At 37.6% G+C, this 15,229-nt stretch overlaps 2 protein-coding genes across 2 annotated transcripts; both read right to left on the bottom strand.

Annotated features, from left to right (window-relative positions):
- Nucleotides 1–883: 883 nt before the first annotated feature.
- Nucleotides 884–6,617, bottom strand: spef1 (sperm flagellar and cilia associated 1). The gene is made up of 7 exons (XM_004077179.4): nucleotides 6,394–6,617; nucleotides 6,116–6,227; nucleotides 4,505–4,652; nucleotides 4,369–4,414; nucleotides 3,225–3,291; nucleotides 3,034–3,139; nucleotides 884–2,601 (listed from the first exon to the last, which is right to left on the bottom strand). Exons 1-7 carry the CDS (start codon nucleotides 6,500–6,502, stop codon nucleotides 2,488–2,490), a joined length of 702 nt encoding a protein of 233 aa, XP_004077227.1. The 5' UTR covers nucleotides 6,503–6,617; the 3' UTR covers nucleotides 884–2,487.
- Nucleotides 6,618–6,712: 95 nt separating this feature from the next.
- Nucleotides 6,713–14,853, bottom strand: adam8a (ADAM metallopeptidase domain 8a). Its single transcript, XM_004077407.5, has 25 exons — nucleotides 14,666–14,853; nucleotides 14,480–14,583; nucleotides 14,323–14,396; nucleotides 14,162–14,240; nucleotides 13,348–13,424; nucleotides 12,930–13,161; nucleotides 12,574–12,651; nucleotides 12,394–12,462; nucleotides 11,939–12,108; nucleotides 11,772–11,853; nucleotides 11,551–11,693; nucleotides 10,919–11,096; nucleotides 10,750–10,839; nucleotides 10,376–10,571; nucleotides 10,223–10,298; nucleotides 9,969–10,149; nucleotides 9,813–9,899; nucleotides 9,657–9,741; nucleotides 9,333–9,444; nucleotides 9,029–9,221; nucleotides 8,839–8,886; nucleotides 8,707–8,754; nucleotides 8,571–8,621; nucleotides 8,406–8,486; nucleotides 6,713–8,166 (listed from the first exon to the last, which is right to left on the bottom strand). Exons 1-25 carry the CDS (start codon nucleotides 14,781–14,783, stop codon nucleotides 8,122–8,124), a joined length of 2,697 nt encoding a protein of 898 aa, XP_004077455.3. The 5' UTR covers nucleotides 14,784–14,853; the 3' UTR covers nucleotides 6,713–8,121.
- Between the last annotated feature and the right edge of the window lie 376 nt (nucleotides 14,854–15,229).

Raw genomic sequence — 15,229 nt, 5'->3', positions numbered from 1 at the left:
ACACTTGAACTATACTACATTAAGTTTTAACTCCATTTCAAACCTGAAACCTGTATATGTATTTTTTACATAAATTTGCTATACATCTCAGCAAAACTACAAAGCAGCTTTGAATGAAGGCAACAAAGGACAAGGAAGTGGTTATGGAAATGTGAAGTAAAGCTTCCTTCAGCTGTGTGTAAACTTTAGTTGCATAAACGCTTTCAGATTAGACTCAAATTTGATCTGAGAGCAGAAAGAAACAACTTTACCCCCTTTATTTCACATGAAGTTTATTCTGGATTTATTTGCAGAGTTGTACTAATTTTGTAGTGAAAGTCTGTAAAACTCAGCAATTTTAACCCCCCCCCCTCCCTTCCTTCACCACCACCATCCCAATTCCAGGAAGTGAGGTGATGGTCAGGTTTTTACAGCTTCCTGCCTGAGCATCGCTTTCCTGGGTTGCTTTGACATCACGTCCATGATTTATCTAACCTTGACATCTTCCGGGACGTTTCCCTCACCAAAGGGCCTGAGGGTGTGGTTCCTCCTCTATGAGTAAATTCATTCCCAAAAACGGCGGGGGAACGTGAAAATGAATCATCAGCAGGACACAGCGCTGCTCTGTTCTCCTCTTTTCTCTCAACATTCTTACTTCCTGTGTGTTTCTGCTGTTTCCCAGCAATATCCCCCTTTCTTTAAGTAACCCCCTAAAAAAAGCAGCTGTTCAAGCTGACAAATGCTATTGTTGCATAAGCACAGTTCTTTATTACAACTAAGTCAACAGGTTGAAATAGTCTTAATCAGGCTGTGAAAAAGTTTCCTTTGTTCGAGGAAATTACTCAGATTCTATCAGCTTTAAAGTAGACTCAAAAATTAAAATATCTGGATAAGAATTACACACTTTCCAGCTGTTTGTACATCTGTTTATGTGTTTAAAGCCCCGCAGAACTTTAAAAGTCAAAAGTCAATTCCTAATTGTTTTACATTTACATTCATAATGTTCTTAAAGTTTGCCATTTCCTTAAAAATAACACAAAAGATTGAAAATTGATATTTCAATTCACACAACAAAACAAGTTTTTGATTTTAAGAACGAGACAGTATCAGGCACAGCTGACATGAATGGTGGTGTGGAAACAATAACATAATATAGAAGTTATAAATATTGAATTATGTTTAAAATAAGCTAACTAGAAGCATTTTCTGTTTTGGGTATAGGAAAAAGTCTGAACTTCTCTATATATATATATGAGGAGCAGGATCGATTATAATGCTTAGAATTTTCCCCAAAATAGAAAATGAGATTATAATCAAATATAACTTTATTTATTTTTTATTTTTTTAGCTAATAACTCAATCATGACATGTTCCCATAAACAGTTTACCGTTCAATTAAACCTGAGGAACACAGTCTTCCTGGACAGACAGTTACATCCTTGACACAAACCAGATCAATTTGACCAAACATGCAACTCTTTGCTCCCATAACCTAAAACAAATTTATTGGTGGCATCGAACCTGCTCCAAACCTGCAAACACAAACATCTAAAAAGAAAGAAAACATGCAAAAAGTGAAATATGTGCAACTGAAAACATCTCCCATATGCAGTCTCAGTCTCAATTGATAACCCCTTTATAAGAATATGCTCTAATTTTATAATATTTTGGGATGAATATGCTCATTTTGTAGCCATAACAAATCTGAAAGACAACTATAAATCAATTTTTTGGGTCATTTATTTAAAAGCAGCTCAGCGGCCTTGTGGAAGACTGGAAGGTCGTGAGTTCAAATCCACGTCCGAGTCATACCAATGCCTCCGTACTTGGCGCACAGCATTAAGGGGTTGGATTGGGGGGATTAAACCACCAAATTCTGAGTGCGGCGGTGTCTGCAGCTCCCCAAGGGGGTGGGTGCAGAGAACAATGGGACTTTAACTTTCCATACATGCAACTACAGCTTCACTTGAGATATTATCAAAAGTTGATTTATTTTAACCCAGTGTTTTAATGTTGAGAGATATTAATAATGGTAAGAGCACGAAAAGTAACAAAACAGTTTTTGACTCAGTTGTGTCATTCAGTTCTCTGTCTGCTCAGAAAGCTCTGGTTCTGATAGGATGTGCTGCTTGGCTTCACAAATTAAGTAAACTTTATATTCCAATAAATAAACTGCTGAAAAAAAGGTTCTTTAACCATATTTGGACATCTGTCAGTTACTTCACATATTCTCTAGGAAATCTAGTAACTAAAAGTGTGGAAATGTAAATTTGTTCTATCTTTGAGGAACCATCTAAACTGCCAAATCTGCTAAATTGCCAAATCAATTCCTAATTTGCAAACTTAAGTTTAAAAAGGATATTCTATTAGTAAAGTTCTTTTTAAAAGTAAATTAGGTCACATTAGTAATATGATCTACTTTTCTTAGAAAAAAAAATCTTTTTTTGTAGAACATTAAAACAGATTCTCAGTGCAGCTATTATGTCTTGTTGGTGTGTTGTCGATGATTTAATGTGTTCTGTCTTTTGCTTTGTACATCTCCAGGTGCCGCGTCAGATCTTCTATTCGCATGTCCTTCAGGTGCACAAGATGTTCTAACTTGTTCACTTTTATCTGCAGGATCTGGAAACAGTGATGGAAAAATCAAAGTTTATCCTAAAAGAAGTTATTAGTAAAAATCAAATTCAAATAAAAAAAAATGTGTTACTACTTCTGTTGTCAGCATAAAAAGGGTTAATTCAATGGTTTAAAAAAAACTCCTTGTTTGGTAAAGGAGAAGTTAAGCACATCTTCACTCTGCTTTTTTTTTTGCTGCAAATGTTTGCAAAATGAGGAATGAAAAAAAAAAAGGTTAGATCCGCTGGGCAGCTGCTGACTCACAGACCACTGCTGACACAAAGTGTGACACATTTGAAAACACACACACCCAAGAACACAGCAGCATTGCAGGTGGGGAGCCTGTCTGACAAAGCTTTTCTCCAGCAGGACCATATGTTGTTCACACATATGCTCCCATTCAGCTTAAGAGTTTGCAGCATGAATGTACTGGAGTACCTCCACCGTCTCCTGCAGAGACAGGACTGCCTGCTCTTTTTCTTGCAGGATGAGTCGTAAACTCGGGTCCATGTCGGAGTAAAACCTGACTGCGTGTTGCACTTTCCTGCCCAAAGAGAAACAAAAGCATTAATATTATTGTTACTATGAATACTGGTATTGCTAAACGTGCTACAAAGAAAAGGTCATACATGTTTTTCTCCATGTTCTTCTCATCTTTCCTCAGCTCTGTCAGCTGAGTATGGATCTGATGAATTTCTACATAAAAAGAAAAGAAAAACACGATGTTTTTTTCTTAATAAATAACAAATAAACCAGAAGTATCAGTGTGCTGTGGTAAGAAACCTACATTGCTCCTTCTGATAAATCTCATGGGTACAACTAAGGTGAAGATAGGAGGATTAAAGACAGACAAAGAAGAAGAAACAAGGTAAGATTAGACAAAAGAAGAAGAACAAACTTTGGCTTTTAGCCAGCAGTGCAGAGATAAACACTATCTGGTGGTCGGGAACTGATAAGAGGACTGGAGCCCCTGTCTCTGATGGTGGAAAGGGAAAAGATGGAAAAGGAAGAGCAGAGGAACAAGGTGCAGGCCAGGGCTGAGGTCAGCTTCACAGGCTGGCTTTGCTGAGTATGGGGAAATGGAAGAGACACATATCACCATATCACCAACTAACACCCTGGCAGGGGAGTGTTTTTCTGGTCGCTCCTGTCTTCAAAGGGAGGTATGTTAGCGTCAGCGTGTGGTCACTGCTATCTCCACGACTTTTGGCGCAGTGCAGACGCCTTAACTTTTTTATTTAACCGTTATTTCACCGGGAGGATCAGTTGAGAACAGTTTCTCATTTGCAATGATGGCCTGGACTTTCCACTAACTACAGTCCAGGGAGGGAAAACAAAAATCCCCACAGACGCAGAATCAACACTGACAGTGGTAATTATATGTGCGGTTAAAAAAAAAAAATTCTCTGAATGTTTGCTAATGGCAGAAAATGTCTAAAATTAAACTGACCTCCTTTGCAGATCTAAAAATATGTGACATTTTAGCATTGTCAGCTTACCTTCATCCACAAAAAATGCTGGCACAATTAAACAATCTTCCTCACTGTCAAAACACAGTCATCAAATTGAAATTTATGTCAGCAGTTTTTGTTTCCGTTCACCATGTTGCAGCTTTCAGCAAACCCTTAATCACCAGATTACTGTCCTGTGATGTGGTGCAAAGTAAATCACTGAATTATTTTTGTTTTATTTATCCTCTCTTTAGTTCATCAAGCTTGTGTATAAAAAAATATATAGTTCCCAATGTTTAAAAATTCATCAAAGTAACTGTACCTGCGCAGGGTTTCTTCAGGTCCCTGGTGTCATAGTAGTCAGGGTTCTGATTCAGAAAAAAAAGTAAGTCAAAATTTTAGGGATTTTTTGTGCATCTCAAAAAGAATGTGGGCAATGACTACATCATTATACAAACTGTTATATTGTTTTTTGGGTTCTCCAGCTTCTTGTCGATCTTCTCCCTGAGGGCACTGAGAGCTGGCACCACAGCTCCAGAAGTGCTCAGAACAATCTTGTTGAGTGTTTCCTCTGGCACATGAAAGTCAAGCCTACAAAACACCTTCCTGTTCATAAAAACAAACATTTAAAATAAAAAAGAAATACAGCCCTTCACTGATCCATAAAAACTGTAATTTTTGTTTTTGTTTTGTTTTTTCAGCTTGTGGCCTCAGAGCGGGGGTCTGCAATATCTGACGCTTAAAGAGCCATTTGGTTCAGTTTCTTACTGACCAAAAATGCGAGAGCCGCAAAATCTCTCTTTACCGATTAGAAAAGTGCCCCTTATTTAAGTTAAGAAATTTGTTTATAAAATCTATCTTTTAAATTTTTTACATTAATTAATTTACAGCTGTGTTATTTTTTTCAACATATGTTTTAAATGTTTTTACTTTTGACAGCAGCAGATACCAGCTCCTTTCCTTTCAAAATAAAGTACACCTTGTGTGCAATAAAATCGTCAAAGCCAAAATAAAACCAATATTTTTGTGTGCCTTCGTCCTGTTTCTTCTTGTACTGTCTAATAGAAACATGACAACACTGGTGTAGAATTCAATTTTTACACGTGTAAAAGCCTATTTTAGGAACTTTGCATCTGAACAGGATGCTAATGTGCAGCAGAAGATGAGAGAAGTGCCTTAAGCTTAACAAGCCACTCTGACAATCGACAATGAAATATCCAAATATAAATGACAAAATAATTAAATAAAACAAATTAACCCAAACTGCAAACCCAATATTTGTTCAAATTTAAAAGAAAAAAAAACAAAGAAGCACAATGAAGGAGGTTAAAAGAGCGGCGGCTCCACAGCCTCGGGCTGCAGACCCCTGCCTTGGAGCAAACCAGTACAAAAAAACATCAGATAGACAGGTCCAGGGTTTTTTTTTGACACAATTGTCTAAAATTAAAGAATTCACACATGTTTATGCATAATGTGTTTGAATTACTATTTTGCGGCCCACAGTACCAGAGTTATTTTTTGAGAAACATGACGTAGATGTTTATTCTAATGCCAAATTGTATGAGGAAATTCTGATTGTTCTTATTTTTGTGTTTTAATCTTACCCTTTTGTCACAGGTTTTCACTCACCAAGAAAATCAATGTTATGGTAAAATCTGGCATCATGATGGCTTGTTGTTTCTCAGGATTTACTGTTGGTATGTTTATCAGTGAAATTCCTGGATTTGTGATTGCTGATAAGAAAATCTTGTTCTTGCAGGTTTGTAGTTTTTAAGCACATTCAGTACAACATCTTCACCCCTTTAAAGCAGGCCAGAGTTTTAATAACAACAATTTTCTGCACATTTTTTGTTACATTTCCCCCCCAAAATCTCTTTGTCCCTATTTTTCCCCCTGATGCATCAAGCCTAAAAACCCAGCACAACCACAACATAAAAGCATCTCTAGCTTGTTTTACTTCTTTTATTTGTTATTTCTTTTTTGTTTCTTTTATCCGTTTACAACCTAAAGAAAGTTGAAACTAGTACTTCTGCATTAAATGATCAAATTAAAGGTTTTTTTTGTCTTGCCTGTTCAGGACGTTCCAGTTACTGAGCTTTTGCTGCGTGGAATTAGCAGGAATGTAGTTGTGCAAGTCAACAAGCTTTGGGAAGAAATGTTTTACAACCTCAGCTGCCATCACTGCAGAGGGTCCAGCAGACAGTTCAGAGGAAAACAAACAGACAGACAGATAAACCGATGAGAAAATAACAGATAAATTAAAGCGAGATCAAATTACATCTGCTGCATGTTTTTTTACGAGCTCCCAATGGAGCACCAGTGCAAACAAAAGATTCAGACTCACTACCTCCATCGCTGAAGTCTCTTGAAATATTTCTTTTGGGCCTCGACAAAGGTATTTTGTCTATCCAGGCGAATAAATCCTGCTGTTCCTCGTCATTGAGTTCCCGCTCCATGACTTTTAGATATATATGTGTATGTTTTTTTAATCAGTTATTAAAACTGGGTTAGCTTGCTAGCTTCCTTTGACAACAGAATGTTTGGAGCGTTGCTAGGCGACCGCAAACTACGGGCAACGTCAAGCTTATCTTTAAAAGATGCGCACGCACTTAATGTTGATTATTCTGGTTTATTGTTGAAGCATAAACACACACACATACAAAATATCAGAGTAATGTGATTCCTCTAGATTTATTAAGAGAAATAAAGGCAACTTCATCCCAGAATGCAACACTGCATTAGAAGATCGCAATCAAGATGTCAAACCATTTTAACAATGGGTCTCACAAACAACAACAATAAATAAAATCACAATAACCTAGTTTTAAAATGTTAGAACGGATTTGTTAAAATAAAAATGGCCATCCTACTGATATTTTGACAACACTGTCAAAATAAACCAGACAAGACATAAGATACATAAAATACTAAACAAAAGACATAAAACTTTAATCCTTTATCTACACAAATGATGGTAAAAGTTGATTTTTACAAAATACATTTATTTAATTTTAATTTAAGAAATTACATAACAAATCAATAAAAAAAGAATATTATAAAACAAAAAAATTAGGATGGAAAATAAATTAAAAAAACTGTTATAAATGGCCAAAACAGAAGAATAAAATGCTGCAGAAAATTAAGACAAAGAAAGATCTTAAACATACACAAAATGATACATTATAAAGTCGAAATTAAGGTACCTCAAAAGTATTTCTCCCTTTTTAATACTATTTTCAGTCAGACAAAATACTTTTTTTTTAAATCTGCACAGGTTTTCTGTTTGTCTACAAGTCCATTTTTAAAGTGAATCAAAAATACAGAATACATGTTACGGCTAATAAAGAGGGCAATACATTCTCATTATTTGCTTCTTATTAGTTTCGGATTCTTCTAAATCTGGATCACATTCCCAAAGCTGTGTTTACATGGAGCAGAAGAGACCTGGGTGTTTTGCTTCCCTGTATTTACAGTCATGTAAATATCCTCAGATGCTGATCGTGTGAGTAGAACTGTGTGTTCATCCTCTTGGCAGATAGAATTCAGAAACCTGCATTAGTTGATCAGACATTCCAGTCACCTGGTTTCTGTCTAAGTGCACAAGTACCATATTTAGGATTCTTAAAACCAGCATTCAAAACACATTCAAGTCTCTGAATACAGAAAAAGATGCAGCCCATAACCTGTGTAGTTAGAAACATTCCAGTCATACCCAGGATAATGTAAACATTTTGACAGAAAAATGGATAGTGCAATTGCCTTATAAAGAGTACACACATCTAAGAATCAAGGCAGTGAAGATTTCTCCTGAAGACTCTTTGATATAAATAAAGCACTCTCGTTGGGTGGAAACATGGCTTTGGATTTAAATCAACGTAGGCATTAGTATGATGATCCACAGGGGGACCATCACTGACATAGAGCTCTGTCATTTAAAGTTGCTGATTCTCCTGTGGATCTTGTTTTTGCTTAAAAACAGATAAGTATTTCCTGAGAAGATTTTGTGGAAAGGACTAAACAATATTGTCTGCCACAGAATCTCAGCATTTACATCCTGGCTAAAATAATTTCCCTATCATCTTGGTCGGCTCGGGGGCATGAGAACAGCTCTCTTCCCAATCTGGAAAAAGAAAGAAATAGATCAAACATGTTGATAGTCGTTCTCCTCTGATATGGTTTTATGTTTATCTAGCTGAGTCAAATTCTTCTATTTCAAGTCAGAAAAAAAACAAGACTGGGGACTCATGACGCTGTAATGTAGCCAATATTCTGAAACTATGTCAAAAACCACACACAGCCTAATAAATAGCAATGCCTTTTTAGGATTTAAGAATGTCTGACTAATATCTGAATTAGTACCAGCTGAGTGTGAGGCAGTGAAGACAGGGCTGCAGTGGGCTTTGGCTTCACTGGAGGGGTTGGAAGTTTTGGCTTCATGATCTTGAACACAAAACAGTAACAATTAGTAATGAGCAAGTGATGACATCCAAAGATCAGGTTTCAGCATCCTTTGAGCTCACTTACTGGTTTTGCTGTTAGTGGTGGAAGAGGTCTAGATGGTGGCTGGGGCTTATTCTGAAAAATGCATATTATTGGATGATCAGCTAGAATATATTTGAAGGAAAATTAGTTATATTCAAAATTTTATCTGCTATCATACCTCATTATAAATGGGCAGCAGTGAAACTGCTGTTGGCTGCATGAATGCCTAAATGAATAGTTCAGAGGTTAAAGTAGAAGAGATGGACATAATCTAAGATTTGAAAAAGTAGAAAACAGAAGCTTAACTTACCTGGTATTTTCTTGTTGGCTGAGGTATTCCTTGTGTGTATTTGGGTGGCTGTAACGAGATAAAAACACAAGTAACATTGTTCATCGTTTTAGAGAATTCCCATTTTTAAAGCTTGAACAATAGTCCAAGAAACCTGTTGAGGCCAACAGATGCTGCATCACCAGGTTTCTTCACTGGTGTAAAGACTCACCTCTGGAGCAGCTCTGCAGGGCTTCAAATCTCTATCCGGTCGATTCAGAGCAAAAGACAAAGGTTTGCAGGCTTGGGTAGCTGATGACTCCAAAAACACCGGCTGACTAATGACCTTGGACCCCACAGGAGGACCCCCTCGTGTACCACTTGACCGGAACACTGGGTTTGATTGTCCTGAGGTAGTTAGGCGGCTAGAAAGAAATTCACACGGGTTAAAATTACATACGAGACCATGACATCTGTTTTTTGTGCCCTAAATGTAATTCTGTCAGAAGTAAGACGGGAATAAATGGTTTTAGTACCTCTTTGTAGGTGTCCTTTTTCGGATATAGCACATCAGACTCACAACAACCAGGACCAAGAGCAGAAGAAGGCCAATGATCACCGAGACAACAACCACAACCGGGGCTGAATCTACACACACAAAACCTAGTTTTCAAATTTTTTATATTTTTTAATGAACAACCAGTATCCAATCCAAATGAAGCTAATCAGACTTGTAAAGTGCAATAGGGAAATTTTCACAAATGCCTCATTTACATCAGTTTTGAGAAAAACAATGATGCTAGAAACCCCAAAAAAATCGACAAGGGCAGCTACATGGAAGACTGAGAAACTTGACAAACCTTGAGTCAGCTCTGATTGTTGCACATCACAGAAAGGTGGAGCCCATCCAGGGTCACAGTGACACTTACTCTCGTGGTTACACACCTGTAAAAAATGTAACTTTTAGGCTTGCAGTTCTGCTTCAACTGTTTTGAACCTGAGCTTTGTTTTCTCACCCCGTGGTTGTTGCATTTAGATGAGCAGTCGTTTTTTCCATAGGCTTTTATGTTTCTGATGTCTTCACATCGATTGTTGTAGCACACCTGACAGATAAAAAATAGAGTCAAATCTCCACTTCATCTGGGCTGAAATTGCAAAAGCAACTTTCTTACCATATTGTTGCCACACTTGGTGCCAGTGGGCACCATGCCCAAATCTGAAGGGTAGTTGTCTTCAGGTTTCATGGTTGCTTCATTGCATGTGACTCCATTTCCTACTATATAATAAGACTTCATGGACGTCACCGGAAACGTCCACCCACCAGAGCAGAAAAGAGTTCCACAAAACTGATCTCTGTAATGAAACAACAGCCAGGAATTATGAAAAAAATCTCACAGAAGAAAATCACTGACTGTTGTACGCTTACTTCGCTGCACATCTTTGGCTAAACTTCCTACAACTTCCATGTCGACTGAAACACTCGTCTGCAGCGACTTCAGCATCTGTCAAAAACAGTGGGTAAGATGATACATGAGACTGAATTCAAAGTCAAATAAATCATCACTTAATGCAAGTTCACCTGGTCCCCAAAGCCTTCTGCAGTGTTCTTGTCGAGATGGACAGTTTCCGTTATAGCAGTATCCTTTTCCGCTGTTGCACCTCAGGCCATTTTGAGCAAAGGTGTCAGCCGGACAGGCTGCAGAGAAGCCTGTGCAATATTCAGCCAGGTCGCAGTCTCCTGCTTTTGGTCGGCAGATGATGCCTGTTGGTTTCAGCTACAGACAAGAGACAAACACAGATGGCACTGTACCGACTACTGAAATACATCCTCTCACACATCACCAGGCAGACAGTACAGTCTGACTCTGGCTGGATATGTGCAAAAACAGTTTTTTTTTTATCAATGCAACCTAATGAATCAAGTGAGAACTAGATACCCGTTGTAGCACTTACTTGGCAGTTGTGGCAGCATTCTCCTTCTGCACACTGAGCTCCTGCATTCAGCTTGCAGGTTGTGGCATTGCAGCATGGATTTGTGCATTCCTGTAAGAGGAGGACGGTGAAAGTCCTTTTCTCTACATGCTGTGTGTATGCATTCTTTTTCAGCATGTCAGGCACAAACCTTAGCTGAACCACAGTCACACTCTTCTCCAGGCTCCAAAAAGGCATTTCCACATACTGGCCCGCCAAAGATGCGACTGGTGGAGGGAGTATCCAGCAAGCAGGCAGGGTTGTACTCTTCTAAAAACCTTCTGAGCTGAAGTTTGCTGCAGCTGCTGAACTGCTCGGGATACACAATGCTACGGAGGGAGATAGCAAGATTTTAGAAGGAGGAAATGAGGTGACCCTGTCTTTTTTAAAGACCCACTCTGATGAAAATTGTGTTTCTGATGTTTCAACATGTTCTTGTGGCATTTTTGTGATGGTGGAGGAAATATTTTTAGATTATTAGGGTTAAAATTGCATTTCTGAGTATTTCTTGATTCAAATGGTTGTCAATCAGGAGCAGATGCTTCACGCCAACCGTTCCGCCCACAACTCAGACGGCAAATTACTAATGAACTCCTGCCGCTCTGAAGAAACTATGTCCTAGAAAATGACACAGGTTTTTATTTTATTTGAGCTAAAAACAGCATAATAATAATTAAAATACTACTGGAAACACTTTTAAAATAACTCAAAAGATGATCAGAGTGGATTTTTAAGAATTGTGGATATGGCAGGGTATAAGTTTGTATTGTTTATGGTGCTCACCCAAGACTCTCAGCCATGATGCAGCCCCTTTTTGATGTATAGGAGCCACACACACAGTTCTCAGTGTCATGGGTCAAGCCCAAGTTGTGACCCATTTCATGTGCAATGGTGGAAGCCACTCCTATTGCATTGGTGTTGTGGTCCTGTATGCACACAAAAAGTATTACTATACAACTTTTTGAAGTTTTAAAGAGATTTGATTTTCTGGTAGTATGAAGTACCTCATTGATGGCTCCAGAGTTAGAGGTGCACATAGCATTGGTGTTAGCCAACCCGACCGTCGTACCTTCAAAATCTATGCCTCTAGACAAAGAGAAAGCAAAAAAGATTTACAAAATGTTTGCCCATTTTCTCCAACAGGGTAAACATCAGCTTGGCAGCATCTTACGTGATTAACTGTGCATTGTCGTGCTTGATCTTTTGAACCAGGTTCCGTTGACGCCACTCAATGAAGCGAATGAGGGTGGTATCTGAATTGCTGCTAACCTCAATCTGATCTCTGTTTGACCAAATAATCAAACCGACCAGCATCACCCGGACACCCACAGGACGGTACAGCTGGTAAAAGAAACAAATAACATTTCTGAATATATTTAAAACACAAATGCCATGAGAGAAGGATCCCACAGAAAACCAATGGCGCATTCATTTACGTGTGAAGAATTTCAGCTCAAGTGTGAATATTCACAATTAGATTTCACAAAAAAAGAACTCTTTCTTCCTTTTTTGCTGGTCAGAATCCAGGCAGTTAAGAGTAAAATCTCAAGACAGTACAGTCTCATAAAGTGTGAGACATAAAAACAACCTAACGTGAAAGTTTTTTCTGAATGACTTCCTACATACCTTGTCCACGTGATTTGCAATTTCAAGCACTCTTGACTCGATAGTTTTCTTACTCCCATATTTCTTGTACTAGAAAAAAAGATATAATTTAGCATTATAAGCAGTAGCATTTTGCAAATAAACTAAATTTGGGGGGAAAAAAATGTGGTCTAAAGAAACACAAAGAATGGAGAAAAACACCTCAGAGTTGTCCACCACCACAACAAGCTCCACCGTCCTGGGTTTGTCTGCTTGCTGTTTGGTTTGAGCTCTGCTTTTCTGCTCGACAAAAAGAAATACAAATATGCTAATTATTACTATATCAGCATATATATATTTGTTGTTTTATATTGGACCCAGGTCTTAGTTTTAGGTTCCTTTATGTTAACAATTCTTTGTATTGTAATGTAGACTTCCCGGTTTATCTTAACTGAAATGGGTATTTTGTGTCAACTTATAGTGTAAATTTTCCAGTATATTTTTTTTGTCTTGGAACAAAAATGGTCAGCAGTCTTGAGTTTAGATATTCTTTGAATGTGGCCATGCTGTCTCTTTACCAGACTGCCAAGCTGGAATACTCCAGACGGACGAGCTCCGTGATCATAGAAAGTGGTCGTGTTTCCATGGGAACAAGAGCTCCTCTTCCTCCTCAGGTGTTTGTAGTTGTAAACTGCATGAGGACCCTCATCACTGTGAGCTTTGGGGTTTCCTCTGTTATCCAGCATTTCGGCTTCCTCGCTGGCCAAAGGTTCAATCAGGTACATCCGGTTTCGGAGGGTTACAAATCCCCTGCAGAGCAGAATTTAAACTTCAGAACGTCTCTTACTGTTATAGCCGAACTAGTCCATGACATTGTTTCTTCATTTTTAAATGTGCATTCCGGGAAATAAATTGTTTAACTATGTTAATATGAGAATGTGGTTGCAATATGGAGTTTAAGATACAGAACTGCAAGAAAACAACTGCCTCACTCACTTCATTCCTGAACACAATTCAATGCTGGCAGAGGACTCCTCTACTCCTACAATGTGCCCGTGGTAGTAGCAGTGAACCTGAAATGACACATTTCAGAATCAAAAGACATATCTGATTACACAAAAAAATATGGCCTAACCACAAAGAAAAGACTGATTGATGCCGTGGTATTGTATAAACGGATGCCAGTTTGAGTCCCTCCTGCAGAAATAGTTTGAGTTTCCTCTTAAAGAAGGAACAATTTGATTGAGAAAGACATCCTGTCATCTGATATATCGCAATAACTTGAAAATTAAAGTATTCCACAAGTGACTAGTTGGAAGAATTTAAAAATCTAAGTAGTTATTAACCAGTCAGTGTGGGTCTACATTTTACAAAACTGTCTTTAACAAGCTAATAATTCAAAAAAATAACTTAAATCTTGTTCAAGGGTGTTTGCAAAGTTTTAAACGCAATAACATTTGTATATATACAAAAATATATATTTGTACTGTTTTTGCATTGCTTCTGTCTTGCTTCCATAATTGCTTTTTTATTTATATCTTTCCTAATGCTCCTTGACATGATAGCTTCATTAAAATTCCTCCTTGTAATAACAGAAAAGCTTTCTGTTCTGTTCTATTCTATTCTATTCTATTTTTCCTGTAAGCACTTCTGATCAAGCATCACAAAACCACTCAAACTAGGTGTCAATGACTGATTTCCTGTGCAGGTATAGTCAAACCTGAAAGTGAGATCATTACACTGTCATGAAACTTCTCAGAATCATTTTAATTCCTCTGATCACTAGTAAGGCTACTAAAAAGTTGCATACCCTAAGATCTGGAGTAGATGTCACTTGGGCACCATCGTCAGAGTAAGATGTCACAGTAAAGTTTTTCCCAACAAGATATCTGGGGGGAAAAAAGTTAGTTTTAATGCTAGGCCTAAAATTAAAAGTTGATCCTTTGAAAAGACTATAAAAAGTGTTTTTACCTGTTCTTCTCCAGGTGTAAGGTGTATTTTCCTCTGTCTATACTTAAAGAGTATTGGAGTACATCAGGGTATTTCTATTTCCACAAACAAGAATGAAGGTTAGAAGTCAGGATTTAACAACAATGTCACAATCAATTTGTAAAGTAAATCTCATCACCTCATGTGGAGCAGTATCTTTGATGGTAGATAAATCCTTCAGCCTTTGAGGAACCACTGTTTGGTACTTTGAGACATGAGGCAGAGTCCTCACATCAACTATACCTGAAAAGATCATCAAGTCTTTATCAGAAAGAAGGAAAGAAAAAAACCCCCGAAAGAAATAAAGAATGTTTTGAGTTCCTACCCAGCGACAAGACAAAAATCCATTTTAGACACCCCAAGTGTGTCATGTTGCTCTGTCGGACAGACTCTGTCATTGAGAACAAGAAGTCTGAAAGAAACGTCTTCCAGTCTCCGCCCATCTGCTGTGTAATATCCTGGAAATGGACAACTGAAAAACCCGGCTTCCAACTGAACTGACGTTTTTGAAATAAAGGAACAATTCCATTTTATTTTTCTTTATCTTATTTAAAAGTTAACTGATATAATTTTTTTTTATTTGAACACATTCACTTTTGAGCCTTGCACATAGTTTTTGCTGCACCATAAGTAAAGCATTAAGACAATATACTGATTTTAAATTATCTTATGAACAATAAAACATACAATGTGTTTTGTTTAAAAGCGAATACGATAAGTCTCAACAATTTTATTTTCACATAAGAAAATGTGGTGTTTGTCGCCATCTAGGGTTTTTTATTGCAGAGTGCAGGTTTAGTTTCACCAATTCATCCTTTTTTTATTTTAATGTTTTATGTAAATGTAACTGTTACAGAGCATTAATCTTATTTATTTGAAATTCTTAATT

The sequence above is a fragment of the Oryzias latipes genome, chromosome 15 (assembly GCF_053564925.1).
Source record: "Oryzias latipes strain Hd-rR chromosome 15, Olatipes_Hd-rR_3.1".
Taxonomy (NCBI): Eukaryota; Metazoa; Chordata; class Actinopteri; order Beloniformes; family Adrianichthyidae; genus Oryzias; species Oryzias latipes.
The sequence above is the reverse complement of the archived record's forward strand: the minus strand, read 5'-3'. Positions and strand labels throughout refer to the sequence as shown.

Bases quoted from the DNA above. Each gene is read 5' to 3' on its own strand.
- adam8a (XM_004077407.5), bottom strand. From the start codon at position 14,783: ATGGGCGGAGACTGGAAGACGTTTCTTTCAGACTTCTTGTTCTCAATG. The intron at 14,241-14,322 runs GTAAAAACACTT...TTTTCCCCCCAG, and splicing joins TTACACCTGGAGAAGAACAG to ATATCTTGTTGGGAAAAACT. The intron at 9,222-9,332 runs GTACTAAAACCA...ATTTCTTTCTAG, and splicing joins AAAAGGACACCTACAAAGAG to CCGCCTAACTACCTCAGGAC.
- spef1 (XM_004077179.4), bottom strand. From the start codon at position 6,502: ATGGAGCGGGAACTCAATGACGAGGAACAGCAGGATTTATTCGCCTGG. The intron at 4,653-6,115 runs GCAAGACAAAAA...TTTTATGAACAG, and splicing joins AACTGGAACGTCCTGAACAG to GAAGGTGTTTTGTAGGCTTG. The intron at 4,415-4,504 runs GTTTGTATAATG...TTTCTGAATCAG, and splicing joins ACCCAAAAAACAATATAACA to AACCCTGACTACTATGACAC.